The following is a 23,197-nucleotide window of genomic DNA, read 5'->3' as shown; positions in this document are numbered from 1 at the left end:
TGACCACCAACAATTCTGCCCATTTGTGAATGCACCTGCCTCCTCTTTCCATCAAAAGGCAATCTATTTCCCTCCCCTTAAATCTGGACTGGACTTGCTATGACCGAAAGAATGCAGTAGAAGAGGTCAGGTATGAAATTTGGGCCTCCACATTAAAAACCCTTGTAGCTTCCATTTTCTGCCCTCTTGCATGTTGGCTGCAACCAGAAGAAGTTCCACTACCTATCTGGAGGGAAAGAAGCCACATCAAGCAAGCAAGAGATCCCAAACGTCAAGAGGCTCCAAAGGAAGACACAGGTCCTGCCAGGCCCCAGCCATTACAGCCAGCCTAACTGGGGTACCAGACACATAAAAAGTCACCTTAGATCCTCTGGCCCTGGTCAAGCTACCCCAGCCAGCACCACACAATAGAAACCAGCTGTCTCAGCTCAGTCCTGCCCAAGTCACAGAATCATAAGCCAATAAATGGTTATTTGATGGTGCTTTGTTATGTAGCAATAGATACCTGGGGGGAAAAAGCAGATTAATAATATATGAAGAAATCATTGATGGGGTTTCTATATGTGTGTGTCTGGGATTTTCTCTCTCATCTGAAAGTTCCATTAAGGTCAAACCCTTATCTACTTGCTCACTGCTACATTCTCTGTACCTAGCATGTAGTAAGAAAGTACAACAATTTAACTAATTGATTAGTTAACTTTACCATTTCATGCAAGTGACAGATCTATATGTATCTCATTTTAGTCATTTAACCTGTGGATGAAAATTATAGACATTTTAGAATCCTTATTGTGAGGATTCTTCACAAGATTTGCAATTATGCTAAAAATATTTCACAGTTGGTTCCTGACATGCAACATCAAAGTCATCCAGCAAATAGATAGGACCCATAACTGGAAGGGACAGAAATTTCTGAAGCAACATGTTATTATAGGACATAATGATCCTTACCATGTTAATTGTTTATCTCAACTATACCCAAGGAAGTGCTGTAAGATTTAATTTTTCCCCTTGGTGGCAATTCTCTCCTTTGTTATTTCTTTCCTGCAAGGTAATTTGCATTTGAAAAAATGCTTCCTACTGTTTTTCCATCATTGCAAACCTTCATTAAAGAAGTAAAAGTGAAATTATGCATTTCAATCATAAAGCTATTATAGCAGTGTGGGACAAAGTTGTAATTCTACATAGTGTTAATTTTTGCAGCAGTAGCTGTGCAGTGCAGCCTGCAACATTTAGTTTTTCCAGGTCTCTCAGCCCTGAGAATAAGTACTCAGACCTCTACAACCCTCTGTCAATGCTGTTGACTGGATGAATTGAAGGGATGAACAATGGAAGTTTCTAGAAAATTGCTCTGCAATCAATGTCCCTTAAGAGGGATAGCTCCAAAATGATTGAATCATTTTAAGTTTCAATTCTTAGTTACAGAATCACAGTCCTTTGGATAAGAGACAAAGAAAAAGTAATTTTATATGACTAAGCCTGACAATAGTGTTTCATAGTATCACATTTACGCTTTCCATTTTATCAATGAACATTATTTAAGTTACCATGTCATAAAAAATATAATAAATTTGTATGCTTTTTAAAGTGCGACTGACCAGCCAGAAGCTGGAAAACATCTTGCATTGAAGATTTAGCCTTCCAAAAGTAAAACAGGGAAGATGACAATTTTATTACCTAATCATTTTCCTGCAACCTAAAGAAATTCCACTACCAATCTGGAGGGAAAGAAGCCATGTCAAGCAAGCAAGAGACCCCAAAAGTCAAGATGCTCTAAAGGAAGACAGAGGTCCTGCCAGGCCCCAGCCAATACGGCCAGCCTAACAGGGGCACCAGACACATTTAAGTTACCATGTCATAAAAAATATAATAAATTTGGATGCTTTTTAAAGTGTAACTGACTGGCCAGAAGCTGGAAAACATTTTGCATTGAAGATTTAGTCTTCCAAAAGTAAAACAGGGAAGACGACAATTTTATTGTTCTTGCTACCCAATGGGTTTAGCATATGCATAGGATTTGCTGCTAACAGCAAAACAACTACACTGTTGTCTGAACTAACCATGATCTCATGCTTATCAAGTAAGGACTACCCTATACCCGAATCATAAATTTATAAAAATCCATGTGGCCTTAAAGTTATCTCGTTCAATGGTTCTCCTCTATGAAAACCCATTCAAATGATCATGAGACTTCTGCTTGGATATTTCCAATGACCAGGAGATCATTCCTTTCTGAAATAACCCATTCCCTCTTTGGGTGGGTCTAAATAAAACATCTCTCTCTAAAGTTGATCTGAAATGTCTTTCCTATGTCTTCCATCTATAAGTCTAGCATAGTCTATAGTTGAACACCTGCCAATCTCCCTGAATACATTCAATCATTCTACCACCTTAACTTTCCTTCAAAATTATGAAGACAGGTACAAGGTTCTCCCTCAAGTGTTCTCAAGTTCTTTCAATTCTTATTCTTCAGTTATGAATTCTAGATCAGTATTTCCCAAAACATAGGGAAAAGGGGAGCCTGGGAATCTATGTGTTAAACACATTTAAATATATTTCTTTCTTACACAACTTCTTCAGAATTTTTATGCCAATGAGTATTGTTTCTCCAAAACAGAGAGAAGGAAAGGATAACTTAACTCTATTACTATTTCATGGAACACACACTTTGGGAAATGTTATCTTAAGCCATTTACCATTCTGATTCTCTCCTCTGGAAATAATTCAGCTTGTTCAAGTCCCCATAGTGAGACTCAACACTCACGTAAGGGCTAAGCTAACCAATGTGAACAGAAAGGATCCCATTCCCTTGGGTGTCTGTTAATCTATTAATACAGAATAGGTGGATGTATTGGAAGCCATATCACTGGACCTGATTCTCATGTTTTTAGCACCTCCATATTCCCAATGCCAAGTACTCAAGTGAAACTTAATAGCTATCCTTTGATTGGATATCTTAATAGAGAATGAATTTAGTGAGCATGTAGAATTCTTTAGGGGGAAAAAAATAATCTCTCTCCCACTTAAGTACCAACTATACGGCTCAACTTAAGGTAGAACTAATAGACACTAACATTAATTCTAGGTTTCTATGATTTTTGACTTTTATGTCAGAAAATTATGCTCAGGAACCCAATAAATAAATCATTGAATCACTAACTTCAAAACCTAACCAGGCTGCTTCTGAGTCTCCAGAAGCAATAACCCCAATAATAGAAGCTTAGTTAAATTGTTAACAATAAGCAGAATCAAAGATTTTTAGGATTTTATTTTTTTAGTTTAAAGGGAGCTTAAACAATATTTAGCCTAAATGTTTAATTTCATGGAAATACATATAAAGTTTTAATCTTAAAAGTAGGGAAAATTGATTCCAAATATGTAAACACTAAAGAAAACTAGGTAGCTGAGGCCTGGGAGGGCATTAATGGATTTGGTTAAATACAAACCTAGAGTTATCATTATTATTATTATTATTTATTTTCTCTATACATATACATGTGTTTATTTGATTTCCACTTTTTGCCTTCACAAAATTAAAAAGGCTTAACATTTAATAACAATAACAATGTTTAAGATTAGGACTAGAAACAAAAACCTCATAAAGAACAAACAAAGATAAATACATTCAGAAAAGAAATCAGATGATTGCTGCAACAAAATATTGAGCAATAAAATAATACTAATGCAAAAAATGTAACATTTGCATCGTCAAATAAAAGTATGTCTATCATAGAATGCTTTGACTCTGAGGCTCAGCATGGAGTCATCAGTTAAAAAAAAATTATTATTTATTCTAACAAGGTGCTTCTCTATAGTAGGCTTCATTGATTCCTGCCCATGTCCCTCCAGCACTGATTATTTTTCAGCGCACCAATCTGACAGCTTCCAAATACCAGCACCTGAAACTCGTTGTTTAAACACTTTTCTCCAGCTACCAGAGCCCTCTTGATCTAGACTAGGCACTGCCTGGAAGTTAATACCCGTGGTAGTAGCCCTTGATCAATGATGGCAAGTGAATTGGAGGATAAATACTCCAACTTCCTTTACCCTGAGGTGGCATCAGTCTGGAGCATGTTCTGTAGTTCCCCAGCAAGACTGAGCCCTAGTTGCCCACGGTGATAACTGGCTTGTAACATAGTGTGGGAGGTAGAATAATGGCATCCAAAAGATGTTCATGTGCTAATCCCTGGAACCTGTGAATATGTTATGTTACACAGCAAAGGGGACTTATTAAGGTTGCCAATCAGCTGACCTGAAAATAGGTAGATTATCCTGGATTATCTGAGTGGGCCCAATATAATCACAAGACTCAAAGTAGAAGAGAGAGGTAGAAGATGAGAATCAGAAGGAGATGTGACTATGGAACTTTTAAGATAGAGAAAGGAGGCCGTGAACCAAGGAACATAGGTCCCCTCTAGAAGCTAGAAAAGGCAGGGACGTAGATTCTTCCCTAGAGCTTCCAGAAAGGAATACAGCACTATTGACACCTTGATTTTAGCCCAGTGAGACCCAGGTTGAATTTCTGACCTACAGAACTATAAGCTGGTCTGCTTATGTAGTTTTAAGCCACTAAGCTTTATGTAGTTTTAAGCCACTAAGTGAATTTATAGTAATTCATTTTGGCAGCCATTGAAGATTCATAGGACACAATTTGTTGGCTTCCTCCTTTCCCTGTCTCACTTTCCCACTCTCCTGTCAGTGTTTCCTGGTGCCACCTCCCAAAAGAACTACTTACACTTAAAGACTTATCACAGGGTCTGCTTCTGGGGAAGCCCAAATCAAAACACTGCTACTATAGTTCTCTTATTTGTACATGTACGGGATCTCATATCTTTTAAGTCTATGTAATCATACTGAAATTGTCATATATCCAAACCAAAACACAAGAGACTCAACTTCTAAAATCATGAGTACATTTTCCATTCATTAAAGTACCAGTGCAAGCAAAGGCATATAATGAATGCGGTGATATTATTGACAATGAATATTCTCAGAACCTCTACTATATATGGAAATTCTGGATTATGTAAGTTTACAATCTGTTGGTATTAATAGCCTTAAAAATGAAATATCTAAGTCTAGATACTGTCAGTTTTTCTTTAGCTATACAGATTATAATTCTAAAGACAAATATGATTACCTTAATTACTTGCTTAAAAAATTCAATATTTTCTATTGCCTATTAGTGTCCAAGCTTATTACCTGGCATTCAGAGCCCTCCACTATCAAACCTCAATTTTCTTTCCTAGACTTCTTTTCCACTATTTTTTTTATATACCGCTTGCGCCAACCAAACTAGACTCTATGATTCCATAAATAAACACTAATCCTTCTTTTCTCACATTGTTTCTTTTACCTGGAATGGTTTTAGACCTATCACCATCAACCCAAATCCAACAATTCTATAAGATTTAAATATTGATGGTGTAAACTAATGGGTAAGTGAATAAATGCATAAAAATGAAAATTCCCTATGTAAAAGTTGGCTTTTCTGTCTAGTCATACACCTTGGTAACTAGGATCAGAAGGCAAATCCCTAAAATGATAAGAGTAGGGCCAACACATGCCAAGTTCCATGCCCTCTTTCTGCTGAATAACCACTGAATTTATTTCTTTGTCTTTATAGTCTATCTTTGCCAAAATAACACGTTCTTTCCTCCTAATTTGTTAATAACTTCAGTAGAACCTCCATAGTTGACCACCTCTCTACATTAACCACCTCCTTAAGTTGACCTAATTTTCAGAGAGTGGACTGCGCTACAAGTACTTCCTTATGTTGACCACCTCTGTATGTTGACCATTTTGTTATAGTCCCTTGGGTGGTCAACTTACAGAGACTCTACTATGGTTTCTTTTCTAACTTATTTACTCACCGAGGATATTCTGTTCCCCAAAAGAAAGGCTTCTGGAGCTCTCCTGCTGGAAATCCTGGGAGAAAGACAAACAATAAAATGTTAAGGAATATAGAAACAATATAATGATGAGTACCTGGTTACAGCTATAGCCTTGAGACTTCAAAGACCCATCTGAAAGGCACTCCTTGCGGAGCTGGGAGCCCTCAGAGATCCAACTATCTCAAGGATGATATTAATTCAACTGAGTTTGAAACAGATGTATTAAACCATTTCAAGGAAGCCATTTTGCACTAATACACTATTGGCAGTCTCCAGTCTGTTGTGAACTGGGCTCCGTCATAGGTTGCACAGCCAGGAAGCCGGCCTATCTATACTGATGGATACTCTCCAGTTTACATAGAAAGACCAGCTTCCTAGCTGTGCAAGCTATGCAGTCACATGGTCTCATACACTAGGTTTAATGCTCTGTTATCACTGTCTTGAAATTCAGAATGATTTTATCTTTCAACTTATATGTTGTAAGTGGAGCCCAAGGGGACAACAGAACATGTGTGCAAACAAAGGACCTGTGCACAGTATGTGTGACTGCAGTTCCTGGGAGCCCCATTCACACACAGCATTTGATGCCCCAGAAGCCCAGGATTCTGGCGGACTCATAACATGCGGGAGCTCAAGGTAAGCACCTTACACCTAGAACTTTGTAAGCAGAGGCTGTGAAAGCAAGAGGCCACAATTTCCATTCAAATCACAATTTTGATAGTTAAAACAAGGTAGTGACATTCTAAGAAACAAGAATGACCAAGGAACCCTATTGTAGCCTTTCTTCCTCCTGATATTCTCTTGTATTAGTCAACCAGTTACACTGAAAATGATGACATAGAAGGAAAGGGAAAGATATGGTGACCCACGGCTCTTTTCCTTCCAGTTGTTCCTTAGACATCAGTAAGCCCAAATGACAGTGTCAGTAGAACACATGCTATTAGGAAGTGAAATAAAAAAAATTGAGTTTTGTGCAACATTTCCAAGGTAAGAAAAAACATATATGCACATATAAGCTACAAAATACAAACCATGCATTGTGTAATATAAAGATGAACCATAAAATTCATACTAATAATGATTTACGTTTTTAGTTTTTGTTATAACAGCACTGAAGTGCACATAAAAAATAGCATGGTAAGTCAAAAGAGAAAGGCCATGGGGCCAGGCAGGGTGGCTCATGCCTGTAATCCCAGCACTCTGGGAGGCCGAGGCGGGTAGATTGCCTAAACTGAGAAGATCAAGACCAGCCTGCTCAAGAGCGAGACCCCATCTCTACTAAGTATAGAAAAACTAGCCGGGCATTATGGCAGGCTCTTGTAGTCCCAGTTACTTGAGAGGCTGAGGCAAGAGGATTGATTGCTTGAGCCCAGGAATTTGAGGTTGCTGCAAACTATGATGCCACAGCACTCTACTCGGGGCGGCAGAGTGGGAGTCTGGCTCAACAGGAAAGGAAAGGGAAAGGTGAAGGGAAAGGCCATGGAAGACAGGACAAAGCTTTATGTCTTAGCACCTTTCATGTCACCTTTTCTTGCTTTCACAACACTGGAACCCCTACATTATGTAGCTGGCCCTGCGTGCAAATGACTGGGAGACACATTTTGCTTTGCCCTTGGAACTCACCACTAAATTTTGCACCCTGGGTTAATGCTAGCAGGTGCGCTTACAAGTCATCACAGGTCATCACAGCTCATAATACAAAGAATAGTGAGAGAGACAGAGAGAGAGAGTCTTCGGCAATATCCTTGACTGCTCCAGAACAATTGCTCTAGGCCCCATGAGACTGAAAGCTCTTTTATGAGTTAAAATCTCCTTCCCGCCTCTTCTTAACTTTCTTTCAATCTCCCTTCTATACCAGGAGACATGAGGGCAAGAACACAAGTGTTTAATTTAGAAGTAAAATATAGATTTTATATAGCTCTTATATATTCTTTATATTTTACTAATATTATAGTTTGAGATTCCAAAGAGCAAAAACCCTACTGCAAAACAGAGATGAATCCAGCCAGTACTTGCCTCTCTTCCTGCTGTTTTCACATAAAGGAAAATGCATCTAATATGACTTTGAAAGGACAATGTTGTCATATTAATCTTCATAATTCCTACATTTCCTTAAATATATTTGGCATTTTTATATCAATAATCCATCCTCTTTTTTTGATTACTTTTAGTAAGTCATTCTGACTTGAATATATATGCAAATATATATTACATATAAATGCAAATCACAGTGTTTATGTGAAAATTCCATTTCACACAATAAATCATCAAAAAGCAATGATATTTCCTAATAAGAACAATGATCATAAACCAATGTGATTTAATTGTTAAATCATTATGGCTTCCCTGCCTGGTAATGTGCCCAGCTGGAAGCATTTAGGTCCATTGCCAACTCTTTACAGGAAAACATCTGACACCTGCTTGAGCCTCCATTTCTGCCACTTTTGCCGTTAGAGGCCCCAGATTCAAATACTGAAGCTGTCACATTACCCTGATCAGCTGTATCTGCTCAGCTTGTCAGAGCCATGGAACCCAATACTGATAAACAGAAGAATCTGATGCCCTTAGGTGTGTTTGCTGAAGTGAATGGATTAATGGTATAAGCTGCATTTGGGGGGAATGTCAACCAGCTAGAGTGACAGATGGAATCCCAACAGGGTCAACACAATATCTTATCTCATAAAGTGGGTAAGTTGTATTTAGCAAAGGTATAAGTAAAAAACAAGCTGGAAGGGCATTCCTTTTCTCTCCCTTTTGAACAGGAGTTTCTTCCGTTTTCTCTCGTATCCATTTTATTTCCTTTCTTTTTCTTCAGCACTACCTCACCAGCCATTTCACATTTTTAAAGCTCCTTTTTCTACCCTGTTTCCCCGAAAATAAGACATCCTCCAAAAATAAGACCTACTTACAGGAAAGATAAGACGTCCCCTGAAAATAAGACCTAGTGCATCTTTGGTAACACACCTTAAAATAAGACACTGTCTTATTTTCGGGGAAACAGGGTATCAGCGTATTTACGGGAGGCATTCCTCACAGTGTAAATGGGGGGGGGAGGGAAGAGGGAGAGAAAGAGATATTTAACTATTGAGTTGGCAAAAATGAATAAATTTGATAATAGGTACTACTGGCCAGGTTGTAGGAAGCACATTGGTGGGAATATAAATTGTTGCAAGCATTTTGGAGATCAATTTAGTCATCTCTTAATGCTTTAAGCTCTATTTTTAAAAAATGAATAACTATGTGCTGATATGGAAAAAGCTCTAAGAGTTATTAAGTGAAAAAAATAGCATTCAGTAGAGTGTATAAAGCCCCTTTATGTAAGTATATCCCTCTATACCCATAGTCAGTTCTGCCACAACGCCTGTATTGAAAAGGCAAATTTGTTCCAATGCAATTGATACATTCAGAAAAAATCTGGATGTAACTCCAATTGCACATTTGTTTATCTATGAGATATGCTAGGTAAAAACAGAATACTGCACCCAACTGAATTGACCCATATAGGAAAACACAAAAGGCACACTCCAACATGCTCCAACATTGACCAACTGCCCCAGTTCACCATGTGGGCTAGAAGCCACACCTACCACATCTGATGTTAAAATTTCCTTAATAACCCACCTCCCACCACTACACAATAACTCACAAGGGGTAATGCCTCCAATGCTAAATTCCTCCAGCAAACTGCAGGTCTTTTCAAGGGAAAATGCCAGTAGCATTTGTGAATTGGCCCATATAACATGTATACAAGTGTATTATGGTTTTTATTAGATTCCCAGCTTTTGTTTTTATGTGTCACAGATAAAGTTTTTTGATTGTTGTGCCTTTAACCCCATTTTCCCATAAGGCTTTATATTACATACTTCTGCATAAAACCATGATGTCTAAGAATACAGACATTGCATCATAGCAGAACTGACTGTATATGTGCAGGTATGAATGTATGTGTGTATATACACACATGCACCTCCCAGCCAGTGGTTTGCAAATTTGATCATGCATCATCAGAATGAAGGGCTTGGTTTTGTTTTGTTTTGTTTTTTTCTATATTAAATACAGCTTTATTTGAAAGCACCTTGAAAAGCATTTGAAGCAGTTACAGTGTTTTTAGACCTCAACACAAAGTTAAAATATGTAACACTGTAACAGAGGTTACCTGTTTTAATATTGCATATATCAAAACAACTCTGGGGGGGTTATCTTTGAATCTTTTTTTTATTATTTGGGATTCATTGAGGGTACAAAGAATTAGGGTACGCCAATTGCATTTGTTAGGTAAATTCCCTCTTACAATTATGTCCCACCTCTAAGAGGTATGCCATACACCGTGAGCCCCCCAACCCCCTCCTCGTCCCTCTCCCTCATTCCCCTACCCCCCACCATGCCTTCGTATTAGAACTGAGTACATTGGCAGAATGGAGGGCTTGTTAAAACCACGGATTGCTTGGCCCCACCCTCAGAATTTCTGAGTCAGCAGGTCTAGGGTAGGACTGAGAATTGGCATCTCTAACAAGTTCCCGGTTAATGCTGCTGCTGCTGCTCTGGGTACCACACTGTAAAAACTTACTCAAGTACACTGCAGAGTTCATTGTAGAATTGCTTATAATTGAGAAAAGTGTGCAACAAAGTAAATGTCTAATAGGAGGGGAGTGACTTAATTATGCCATAAGCATATTATTAACTGCTATGTAGCAAATAAAAAGAAAGGGGTAGGTCTTAATATTCTACCATGGAAAAAATCTCCAAGAAACATTGGCATAAAGCAAGGTACAGATGTGGACATACAGTATAAATATCACTCCAACCGCCTCTCCCAAACCTAGAGCTTTCTTTCCACCACTATTCTGCATGGTTTGCTTTGCTTGAATATCATCTTTTCATTAGGGCTTTCCCTAGTGCTTTCTAAAGGCGTGGAGTGTTACACTGAGAGTTCCATCACTCCTATATCCCCTTAGTCATCTCTACCCCAAGTAATATTCTTTCTTTTTATGGTTGTGGCATATGCTGAAAAGAGAAAATTAGACAAAATACTGGTTTAGATCAAAGAATTTTGCCCCTGAGAATATAGAACTAATATCTCTTTCCTCACATATTTTTCTTGCTTTTACTTTACTGTTGCATTAATTTTAAGTTCCATATCCATAAATATATGTTTTATGAAAGTTATTACACAGCAAATACTTTGAAAACATTACCTCCAAAGTTTGATGTTATTGGGAGTTTTATTATTTTAATATTAATACTTACTTATGCTGACAATTTTAAGAGAACTGTGAGTCTGGACTCAGAATATCTTCTGTTATTTCCATGTTTGATCACTTTTTACAAAATGCTAGGCCTCCAACTTTCATTTCTGGTCTTCAAAACCCAGACCACTAGCTTTTTTTCCCTTTCTCCATCACAGACTTTTACAAATTTACTAACACAATGCAAGGCAACTCAAACTTATCTAAATTTAAGAGCATTTCATTCTTTAATTCAATATCTCTTGATTCTTTTAAAGGAATTCAAATTATTAAATTTGTTCAGTTAGGATCCCTCCAGTAGCCTCTGGTACAGAAGTGACACAGCCAAGGTTACATGACAAAGTAAGTTCTGTCCAAAAAGAGGTGACAGATTTGCAAGCTTCATAGTAATCTCAAATCAGAAAACCTACAACAGATATACAAAAAATAAAAACCAAGAAATTAAAACATATCACCAGAGATAACTGCTTTTAAAAAAGGAAGACAAGGAGGGAGGAAGAGAGGACCACAAAACAACAAGAAATCTCCCATCAACCCATGAATGGATTAACAAACTGTCATATATGTATACCATGGAGTACTATTCAACCATAAGAAAAAAAGGAGACTTTACATCTTCTGTGTTTACCTAGATGGAGTTGAAACACATTCATCTTAGTAAAGTATCTCAAGAATGGAAACAAAAGCATTCAATGCTAATATGAAATGAATAAATAAACAACTACACACACACACACAAGAAAGAACACAAACATAGTCTAGCAAGGAGAAGGGGAGAGGGGAGGGGGGAAGGAAGAGGAGGGGGGAAGGAAGGGGAGAGGGGAAGACGAAAGAGGAAGGAGAGAGAAGGGAGAACAGAAGGGAAAAGAGGGAAAAGGAGAAAGGAGAGGGGAGGGAGAAAAGGGAAGGAGAGAAGGGAGGAGGAGGGGGAGGTGGGAGGGCAGTGGGCAGGACCTCACCTAATGTGCACAATGTGAGGGTGTTCAGCACACCCACAGGTGAAGGGCTCAAGTACAACTTGAACTTTACCTTAGAAATGAAAACAATGCAACCTAAACATTTGTACCCTCATATTAATTTGAATTAAAAAATGAGAAATCAAATAATAACATGGCAAGAGTAATTCCTTGCCTATGTACAACAACATTGAATGTGAATGGACTAAACGCCATAACTGTGAGCTATGACATCAGGGCACTCAACCGAGGGTGACAAAATGAGACTAAGTCTCAAAACAAAAGAAAAGGGGGGGGCTAGGCGTAGGAGCTGGCACGGTTGGCTGCGGTGACAAGGGGCTCCCATTTCACTGGGTTATCATCTGCTGGACAGCAGCTCGGTGGACAACGTGCTGCAAGTCAAGGCTCCCATCCAGAAGGAGAGTTAAAGGTCCGAAAGTTAGCAAATAAACTGGTGGATTAGAGCTGCACCAAAATAGAAGGTTGAAGAACGCACATCAACCCCACTGAGGCGAGCTGCGACCCCAAGGATACAAACAAAAGGTACAAAATTGATCACCAAACAGACGAGAGTCCCCTACCCCATGAGAAAGGCTCAGAGTGTTCCACAAACAAACAAGCAAGAGTTCAAAGGTCCTCCCACTACACTGCATGGGACAGACCCTCCAAAAAAGTGGACCTGCCTCCCCTACCAGGGTGCCATGGCATTCTGCCAGGCATGAAACTGTATAAAACTGTATATATTCTCTACCTGCAATTCTGAGCTCCCAAAACTCCCCTCCACTCTCACTCTGAGGTCTTGAGGCCTGTCTCCCAGGAGTCCAGAATTTTGGGTAATTTCTCAAGGGGTGTGGACAGAGCCTGGGCTGCAGCTGGTCAGTGCTGATTCTGTGGCACAGGAGTGAGGAGAGAATGGTCGGCCGAGAGGGAACCGTGCCGGAGCGGCAGTGCCCCGAGGCGCAGAGCAGCAGCCATTTTTGGCAACAATAGGGCTCAACACCAGATATTTCAAAGTCACAGCCCCTGTCTCTCTGGGAAACCAGAGGCGGCCAGGCATCTTCTCAGGTGGCAACCACCATGGAACAGATCTGAGACAGAAACACAGGCCCCGTGAGTAAAGGGTTTGCCTGAGGCGGTACTGGTCTGGGTGGAGCGTGGGGACTAGAAAACGCACGCGCAGAGCCCAGAGATTCCCAGGGCAGGGCTGACGCAGAGGACCACTTTACTGAGCCAAAGATGCACCCGGCCCTCAGGGGATCATCAGCGTATAGACAAAGGAAGGCAGGAGGCTAGAATTGACAGCTAACCATGCTGCGAATACAAACCTGCAGGACCAAAGACAGGGCCTGAGGTGCAGGTTCTGGGAACTCAAAACAGCTTCTCTTCTGCAGGGGAATTTAGGAGGGACAGAAACAAATTCCTGCAAAGTTGTTCTGTTCTGTCAGTAATATAAATCAGGGGCAGGGCTGGAACTGAGTGAACACCCCCCAGCCTCCATCAAGTGCCCAAGGTTGTCAGGCCTCACCTCCCCTGGTGGATAGAGGCAGAGACCAGTGGCCTGGCTGAGCAGACATAGATTTCCTTGTGATTCAGGCATGTGCAAACCTCTGGAGTATCTGCACATTGGACGCAACAGGGTCACAGCCCTGCGGGGTTATCAGTAACTGGGTGTGACAGAGGTCCAAGGTGGGGAAGGAGGCATCAACCTTCCCAGACTAATCTATTTGCCTAGTGGATCCTCCTGACTTCATGGAGCACCGGAGCAAGTCATATTTGAGTTGTCAGCAGACCCTTGTGATCTAGTTGCCAGAGACCTTTTAAACTCTCCCACCTGAGACAGGTGCTGACTGAAACAATTGATTTTGACCTTTTGAACTGAGCCAATCGCCCGAGGACTATCCAAGTGGTGCCCTGGGTGTGTGGTTGTAGGAAGGTTTGATTTTCCTTTTCCAATTGTTACCTGTGGGGGGGTGGGGTGACTTAATTGCTGGTATTTCTCCACAGCAGAGACTTGAACCCAGAGTAACTGTTTCACTAGGGTTGGACAGAGACCAGCTGAAAACAGGACAGAGCCACTTAGCCCCACCACACCAAACAGGTGCCCAGTTTCTCAGGCCGTAGCAGTGTACGGGACCTCGACAAAACTCCAGGGGAAAAGTCAAATGGTGTAAAATAATCATGGGGTGGAATCAGTGGAAACTCTGATAACATGAATAACCAGAATAGATCAACACCCCCAAGGAAGGATATGGCAGATGTAACTGAAGATCCCATTCATAAACAGCTGGCCGAGATGTCCAAAATCAAATTCAGAATTTGGATTGCAAACAAGATTAATAGAATGCAGGAAAATTTGGAATTAGAAATTCAAGGAGCAATTCAAAAGTCAGAATTAGAAATTCAAGGAGAAATTCAAAACTTGTCTCAAGAATTTAACGAATTTAAAGACAAAACCACCAAAGATTTTGACGCACTGAAGCAAGAATTTGTAACCCTCAAAGATCTGAAAAATACAGTAGAATCCCTCAGTAACAGAGTAGAACAAGCAGAAGAAAGGGTTTCTGACATTGAAGACAAAGCTTTTGAATGCTCCCAAACTCTCAAAGAGGAAGAGAAATGGAGAGCAAAAACGGATCATTCTCTCAGAGAGCTCTGGGATAATTCAAAGAAGGCTAATATCTGCCTCATTGGAATCCCTGAAAGTGATGGAGTTGCTTCGCAAGGCACAGAGGCACTTCTCCATGAAATTATGAAAGAGAATTTTATAGATACGCCAAGAGATCCTGAAATTCAGATAGCACACAGTTTCAGAACCCCAGCACGACTCAACCTGAATAAGACATCCCCCAGGCATATCATAATTAACTTCACTAAAGTTAATATGAAGGAGAAAATTCTCAAAGCAGCCAGATGTAAGAAATTCATTACCTACAAAGGGAAGAATATTAGAATGACTGAAGATCTCTCTGCTGAAACTTTTCAAGCCAGAGGAGGGTGGTCATTGACTTTTAATCTCCTAAAACAAAATAACTTTCAACCCCAGATCCTGTATCCAGGTAAACTGAGTTTCATTTATGATGGAGAAATTAAATACTTTAATGACATTCATATGTTGAAGAAATTTGCCATAAACAAACCAGATCTTCGGGATATTCTCAGACCTATCCTCCATAATGACCACCCCAATCCTCTACCACAAAAGTAAACTCATTCAGAAACTTTTGATCAAACTCCAACTTCCACAGTGGCAAAAGAATTAAAAATGTCCACTGGACTTTCGAAAAACTCGATACCCAAAATTTTACCAGACTTATCAATATTCTCCATTAATGTGAATGGCTTAAACTGTCCTCTAAACAGGCACAGGTTGGCTGACTGGATACAAAAACTCAGGCCAGATATTTGCTGCATACAAGAATCACATCTTACCTTAAAAGATAAATATACACTCAGGGTGAAAGGATGGTCATCCATATTTCAGCCAAATCTTAATCAGAAAAAAGCAGGTGTTGCAATTCTATTTGCTGACACAATAGGCTTTAAACCAACAAAAGTAAGGAAGGATAAGAATGGTCACTTCATATTTGCTAAGGGTGATACTCAATATGATGAGATTTCAATTATTAATATCTATGCATCCAACCAGAATGCACCTCAATTTATAAGAGAAACTCTTAACAGACATGAGCAACTTGATTTCCTCCAGCTCCATGATAGTTGGAGATTTCAACAGTCCTTTGGCAGTGTTAGGTAGATCCTCCAATAAGAAGCTGAGCAAAGAAATTTCAGATTTAAACCTAACCATCCAACATTTGGATTTAGCAGACATCTACAGAACATTTCATCCCAACAAAACTGAATACACATACTTCTCATCAGCCCAAGGAACATACTCCAAAATCGATCACATCTTAGGTCACAAGTCTAACCTCAGTAAATTTAAAGCAATAGAAATTATTCCTTGCATCTTCTCAGATCACCATGGAATAAAAGTTGAACTCAGTAACAACAGGAATCTGCATACTCATACAAAAACATGGAAGTTAAATAACCTTATGCTGAATGATAGCTGGGTCGGAGATGAGATTAAGAAGGGAATTGCCAAATTTTTGGAACAAAACGACAATGAAGACATGAATTACCAGAACCTCTGGGATACCGCAAAGGCAGTCTTAAGAGGGAAATTTATAGCACTACAAGCCTTCCTCAAGAGACTGGAAAGAGAGGAAGTTAACAACTTAATGGGACATCTCAAGCAACTGGAAAAGGAAGAACATTCCAACCCCAAACCCAGTAGAAGAAAAGAAATAACCAAAATTAGAGCAGAATTAAATGAAATTGAAAACAAAAGAATTATACAACAGATCAATAAATCAAAAAGTTGGTTTTTTGAAAAGGTCAATAAAATAGATAAAACTTTGGCTAACCTAACCAGGAAAAAAAGAGTAAAATCTCTAATCTCATCAATCAGAAATGACACACCTTTCAGCATTAACTAAGATAAACTCTCACTGGATTAAAGATTTAAACTTAAGACATGAAACTATAAAAATACTAGAAGAGAGTGCAGGGAAAACCCTTGAAGAAATTGGTCTAGGTGAGTATTTTATGAGGAGGACCCCCTGGGAAATTAAAGCAGCTTCAAAAATACACTACTGGGACCTGATCAAACTAAAAAGCTTCTGCAAAACCAAGAACACAGGAAGTAAAGCAAGAAAACAGCCATCAGAATGGGAGAAGATATTTGCGGGTTATGTCTCTGACAAAGGTTTAATAACCAGAATCCACAGAGAACTCAAACGTATAAGCCAGAAAAGAACAAGTGATTCCATTGCACGCTGGGCAAGGGACTTGAAGAGAAACTTCTCTGAAGAAGACAGGCGTACACCCTACAGACATATGAAAAAATGCTCATCATCCTTAATCATCAGAGAAATGCAAATCAAAACTACCTTGAGATATCATCTAACTCCAGTAAGATTAGCCCATATCACAAAATCCCAAGACCAGAGATGTTGGCGTGGATGTGGAGAAAAGGGAACACTTCTACACTGCTGGTGGGAATGCAAATTAATACATTCCTTTTGGAAAGATGTTTGGAGAACACTTAGAGATCTAAAAATAAATCTGCCATTCAATCCTATAATTCCTCTACTAGGTATATACCCAGAAGACCAAAAATCACATTATAACAAAGATTTTTGTTCCAAAATGTTTATTGCAGCCCAATTCATAATTGCTAAGTCATGGAAATAGCCCAGGTGCCCATCAATCCACGAATGGATTAATAAATTGTGGTATATGTACACCATGGAATATTATGCAGCCTTAAAGAAAGATGGAGACTTTACCTCTTTCATGTTTACATGGATGGAGCTGGAACATATTCTTCTTAGTAAAGTATCTCAAGAATTTAAGAAAAAGTATCCAATGTACTCAGCTCTACTATGAAACTAATGTATGGTTTTCATATGAAAGCTATAACCCAGTTATAACCTAAGAATATGAGGAAGGGGAAGAAGGAGGTGAGGGTGGGGTGAGGATGGGCAGTGGGAGGTTGATTTGTCAGATTACACCTGCAGTGCATCTTACAAGGGTACATGTAAAACTTAGTAAATGTAGAATATAAATGTCTTAATACAATAACTAAGAAAATGCCAGGAAGGCTATGTTAACCGGTGTGATGAAAATGTGTCAAACGGTCTATAAAACCAGTGTATGGTGCCCCATGATCGCATTAATGTACACAGTAATGATTTAATAAAAAAAAAAAAAGAAAAGCTTTGTGGTTATAATGACACAATTACTATACATAACCGTTGATTACTAACATTTACCTATGATATTCCAAGATATATGGGTAAGCTTTGCACATACAAGTGTCCTCAAATAACCTACAATCTAGTGAGGAAGAGTATCACTAAACAATTAATCCTATTTTACAAGACCTGAAGACAAAGGTGAACTATACCAACCTTTCTAAAGTATGCATTTTAATTGAAATATGTTTTAAACACAGTAGAGAATAGAAATACTGGATATGTGGGAGCAGACATGCAGAAGCATTTGGGGAGCGGAGTTATTTATTCACATTTCTGTGCTAATGGGTAAAAGATACAATAAGACCAATTGGGGTTTGAGGTAGGAATGGTTTGGGACCAAGTTCTCAAAGTATGGTCTGCAAACCAGCATCGCCTAGGCATCTGCTAGAGATGCAAATTTGGGGGCCCCACCCTAAACCTACTAAATCAGGAATCCTATAAACAGGCTAAGAGTTTTCCACTGTTTATTCAGATTACCCTGGTGCATGTTGAAGTTGAGACCCACTGGTTTATGTCAGAATGGCAAGAATATTCTCAACCCCAAATGCACATTAGACCCTGTCCCAGACCTATTAAGTCACATTCTCTGGGTTAGAGTTCTGAATGTATTTTTTTCCTCCAGATGATTTGAATATGTAAGCAGGTTCAGAAATGCTACTTTAGGAAAAATAAGGAACTACTTATGTTTAACTGAACTAATGTATGAACCGGCCTTCCTGTCTCATTCCTACCTCTCCTTAATGTTGTTCCTATAGCACACAATGAGATAGCTTTACTATAATTTTTTCACACTATACTTTCAAAACTGAAATTTTACATGGCCTTTACATTATAATTGTAGTATAGGACAAAAATACTTTTAATTGCAACTGCCTTGGAAAACCCATGATTGAATGCCTACTCTGAAAAAGAATGAGTGCTACATCTTATTCAGAATTAGTTCTAGTAATCAGATAAGTCAAAAACCATTCTAGAATGCCTCTGATGGGAGGCATCAGTCAGGACGTGGAAATTGCTGCAATTACAAAGCACTTTTGGTTATGTTTTTTGCTGTAAAGGATCTCATTGTCATCACCGCTAAGATTAATAGTGACTTTTTTTTTCAAGTTGGCATCTTGCAGCAATTTGGTAAATGCCAACCTTCCCCTTTCCAGAAAGTATCAAGTTTAACAGCTGTGACTCCTGTCAAGGGATTCAGCAAGATGCCTTAGCCATCTGCTGGCTTCCTGCAGGTAACCTCCTGCCACCATATCTGTCAGCCTACAGCTGACAAGCAGAAAGCAGCTTCTGGAATCTGCCTTCCATCTTGAAACCTTCTCTGCTGGCCCTCCTATTCTTGTTCTGCCACAATTACCTTTAGGCTGCCACAAAGAAAACTCCCTCCCCTCCTTTACCATGGTGACCAACCATCCCTGTCTGCCAGGGACTGAAGGGGCTCCTGGGATGCAAGACTTTCAGTGCTAAAACTGAGCTGGTCCCAGGCAAACCAGGAGAAGTTAGTTGCCTTAACCCAGATTTGACCTCTTTTGCATTGGTTGCATTTTTATAGCTCAGCCTTTTATATGTCTCAATATTTGGCATCTTACAAAGGTTTGGTAGTTAAAATCTTGTCAAGACATAAATTGCTGGGCCCAAGCCCAGAGTTTCATATTCAGTAGGTAAGGCCAGATAATGCCCATCTATCACAAAGGATGCAGATGCTTCTGGTCCAGGCAACATGCTTTGAGGACCACTACTATAGTTCAATATCTGGCAGAGAAAATGCTAATTTCCTCCCATCATGAAGCTCAGTATCTCATATCCTACTCATACTCCAACAGGTCCTGCCATGTATCAATTGCTGTCCTAGGTATTCAAAACTGACATCAGTGGCAGTGACATTCAGCCCCAGGCCTGGGAACATAGTAAATGCTCAAGAAATACTTGTGTGGATTCACCAAGCCATATCTGGGTACGAGATAATGGTCTCAGGAATGGAAATGTGACTAATATTTCTCCCTTATCAATCAGACCCAACTCTGAAAAAACCCAACTCTCTTTGTTCATCTCCTCTAAAAGTGTCTTGAAGATGTAACTTGCATAAAATGTGAAACATAAACCATCTGATCTATGGTTGGTAGAAGTACAAATTCGTATCACTTTCCTCAAGAGAAGTTGTGCAAGATGCATTTTTAGAGCCTGAAATGGGACATAGAATTTGACACAGCAACTGCTCCACTTCTAGAAATTAAACAGTCTCAGATTGGACAAAGATGTAACCACAAAACTTATCAACACAGAGGGTTTTTTTGTTTTAACAATAGTGAAACAGCCTAGATGTCCTTTGAGAAGAAATCAAAGTGCGTTTATTGGCATATAATACACATGACAACTTGGAATGATATGTAATAAATGGAAAAATATTTATGTTACAATGTTCAGTGGGGGGAAAGCGATACTACTGGATGAGGCTATATTTAATTTAAATTTAAAAATATTGGCAGATAAACATGTTTTGAGTCAACAAAAATATTAAACATGCCTATCCTTAAATAATACTAACTTTTTAATTTAGCTTATCTAAAATTTTTCTAGCTTTTCTATAATAAACATGAACTACTTTGATAATAAGGGTCAAAGGAAATTGACTTGGGCCCCTTTGCTTCTTTGCCTTGGCAATAGAGGCCCATTTGCTGTCTACGGCGAATGTGTCCTGCTTTGTAGATCTTCTTACTCTGTAAACCTATCTTTTTCTTCTTCAATAAACTTTGTTTCCTGCTTGCCTTACTTTGGGGTATCTGGTCATTTTTCGACCAACAACACGCCAAGAACCAAGGACTTAGGTAGCTGCCTAAAGCCCTGATATTTTGGGATGCTGGTGGCTGTCTTGAAACCCAACAGAAGTACTTTATATTGATGTATTATTTTTGTGTGGGGTCTCCTCTCACTCTCGAGGGGAACCCTGTTCAGCTTTCTTGGAAAGGCCTTTGCTTATCTCTGCTTTCCTTTAAATAGAATATACTCTTTTTCTTCACTTTAAAGAAAAACTTTGCTTCCATTCTGCTAAAAAAAAAAAAAAAAGAAAAAGGTAATTGATTTTTCAAAGGAAGGACAACTGAGATTGTGACCATCAAGATAAATTAGTGAGATTGCTCCCTCCCTATTTCTTGTCTCCAGGTCCCATGTCTGTGTTCCAGGTTTCTGAAGCTCACGTCCAGGTAATTCCCAGTGAATGTCCCACCCACACTCTGTCTCTCTAATCAGACTGACTCTGATAATCATTCCGTGCTTTCTATTACCAGCCCTACTGAAAAGCTGCCCAGTCTACCATGTGTCCAAAAACAGTATTCAGAAATGGCCTGCAGGTGGCAAATTGTGTCCCTTAACGGCATTGATCCTGGCACCAACCATGGCAACAGGACTCTCAAAGATCACAGAGCTTCCCAGATGAGGTCACCTTTGTACTTCTGTGACATTTCCCAGGACACTGTTCTTAGCTGCCTCCTGCGTCAAGCCTCAAAAACATGGGGGTTCTATAAGGAACTTAAGATTTCTCAACTAGACCAGAACAAGAAAGTCTTAAAGCAGTTAGATCAGGTGTCCCACGGCCTTGCTAAATGTATCACCTCTCAGGTTGGCAAACTATTCCAACCATGGTCATGACTTAACTTCGGCTTACTTAACAAAATTTCTTTTTTCTTTTTTTTTTTTTTTTTGAGACAGTTTCACTTTATCACCCTCGGTAGAGCGCTGTGGTGTCACAGCTCACAGCAACCTTCAGTTCTTGGGCTTAAGCGATTCTCTTGCCTCAGCTTCCTGAGTAGCTGGGACTACAGGTGCCCGCCACAAGGCCTGGCTATTTTTTTGTTGCTGTTTGGCCGGGGCCGGGTTTGAACCCGCCACCCTCGAGATATGGGGCCTGCGCCCTATTGACTAAGCCACAGGTGCCACCCTTAACAAAATTTCTTAAATCTCATCATAAATTTCGGAAAGTAAAGCCTTTTTGAAAAATAAAGCTAAATATTCTTTTTAAGGTAGCTTATGGAATCTCTCCAATAATCTCCTTCCACACCCCTCAGCAAAGTATTGATCGAAAGAGATTGTGGGCTTAGCCAAAGGGCTTGCAGACAGCAGCACCCCCAGAGGAGGCAGGAGTGAACTGCTCGATGCCAGCCCCTTTGGACAAGGAAACAGCAGGATGTGGGGACATCCAACCTCTGACCCTCGCCTCCTGCCTATCCTCAGATTCTGTGTCTCATTTTCATATCAAAATAAACACAATACCCCCACTGGTTAAAGAGCAATATGGGCGAGGATATGATATAATCTTGATTACTCTAATGCATTTATATCACGCTTTTCACCTTTCCAGAGTGTGTTCATGTACGTCATCTCATGCAATTCTCGCATTTCTTACCCTGTTTTGAACACTATAACATGACAATTAACAGCAATTCAGCTTTCTTGGAAAAGCCTATGCTTATCTCTGCTTTCCTTTAAATATAATATGCTCTTTTTCTTCACTTTAAATAAAAACTTTGCAATCAGATAAGCTGAGTTATATTCCCAGCTCTGGAACTCACTAGTTGTGCGGTCTTTGTCAAGTTACTTCACCTCTCTGAGTCTCAGTTTCCTCTTCTGTAAATGAGCCTATCATGCCAAGCTTATAGAACTACTGTAAAGATTAGAAATAACAGACATTAAAGCATCTGGCACTATTACTGGCACATTAATGCTTTCTCAGCAAACAGTGGCTGCACAGACCAGTTATAATCTCCTTTTGATGGGAGTCCTTCAAAGCATGAGTGGAAAAGTTGAACAATTATCGCAGTGCCTGCCTGCCTGTCCTCAGGAGATCTGGTCCAAGACCCCCGGTGGGTACCTGAAACCTCAGATAGTACTGAACCTTATATGTCCTATCTACCACTTTCTTTCTCCTTCTTCACAATTTCATGGATAGAAAATTCACTCTTACAGCAGATCTTAGCAACCTCAGAATACAATTTTTTCTTTCCTAAAGAATTCAAGAACTTTCCCCTTTTCACTGAACGGAAACACTTTATGGCATCTCTTTGGCCTATCCAAATTGCCAGAATCGCTACTCTTGTGCTTTGGGAGCGACAGTCAATCTGATAACTGGGATGGCTACTAAGTGGCTAATGGCTGAGTAGCATATATAGTGTGCATACTCTGGACGGAGGGATAGTTCACACCCTGCGCAGGATGGCACAAGTTTTTAGCACACTATTCAGAATGATGCATAATTTAAAATTCAGGAATTTTTGTATATTTCTGGAATT

General features: G+C 39.5%; 1 protein-coding gene across 1 annotated transcript in view; it reads right to left on the bottom strand.

The window, feature by feature from the left end:
• The window catches only part of PHEX (phosphate regulating endopeptidase X-linked), a 229,997-nt gene that overhangs the window by 20,241 nt on the left and 186,559 nt on the right, over positions 1 to 23,197 (bottom strand). Inside the window, exon 16 of the mRNA XM_053579715.1 lies at positions 5,874 to 5,928. Within this exon, the coding sequence (XP_053435690.1) occupies positions 5,874 to 5,928 (55 nt within the window). The remainder of the gene's footprint in view (positions 1 to 5,873; positions 5,929 to 23,197) is intronic.

Source organism: Nycticebus coucang, chromosome X, assembly GCF_027406575.1.
Source record: "Nycticebus coucang isolate mNycCou1 chromosome X, mNycCou1.pri, whole genome shotgun sequence".
In the NCBI taxonomy this organism is placed as follows: domain Eukaryota; kingdom Metazoa; phylum Chordata; class Mammalia; order Primates; family Lorisidae; genus Nycticebus; species Nycticebus coucang.
The sequence above is the reverse complement of the archived record's forward strand: the minus strand, read 5'-3'. Positions and strand labels throughout refer to the sequence as shown.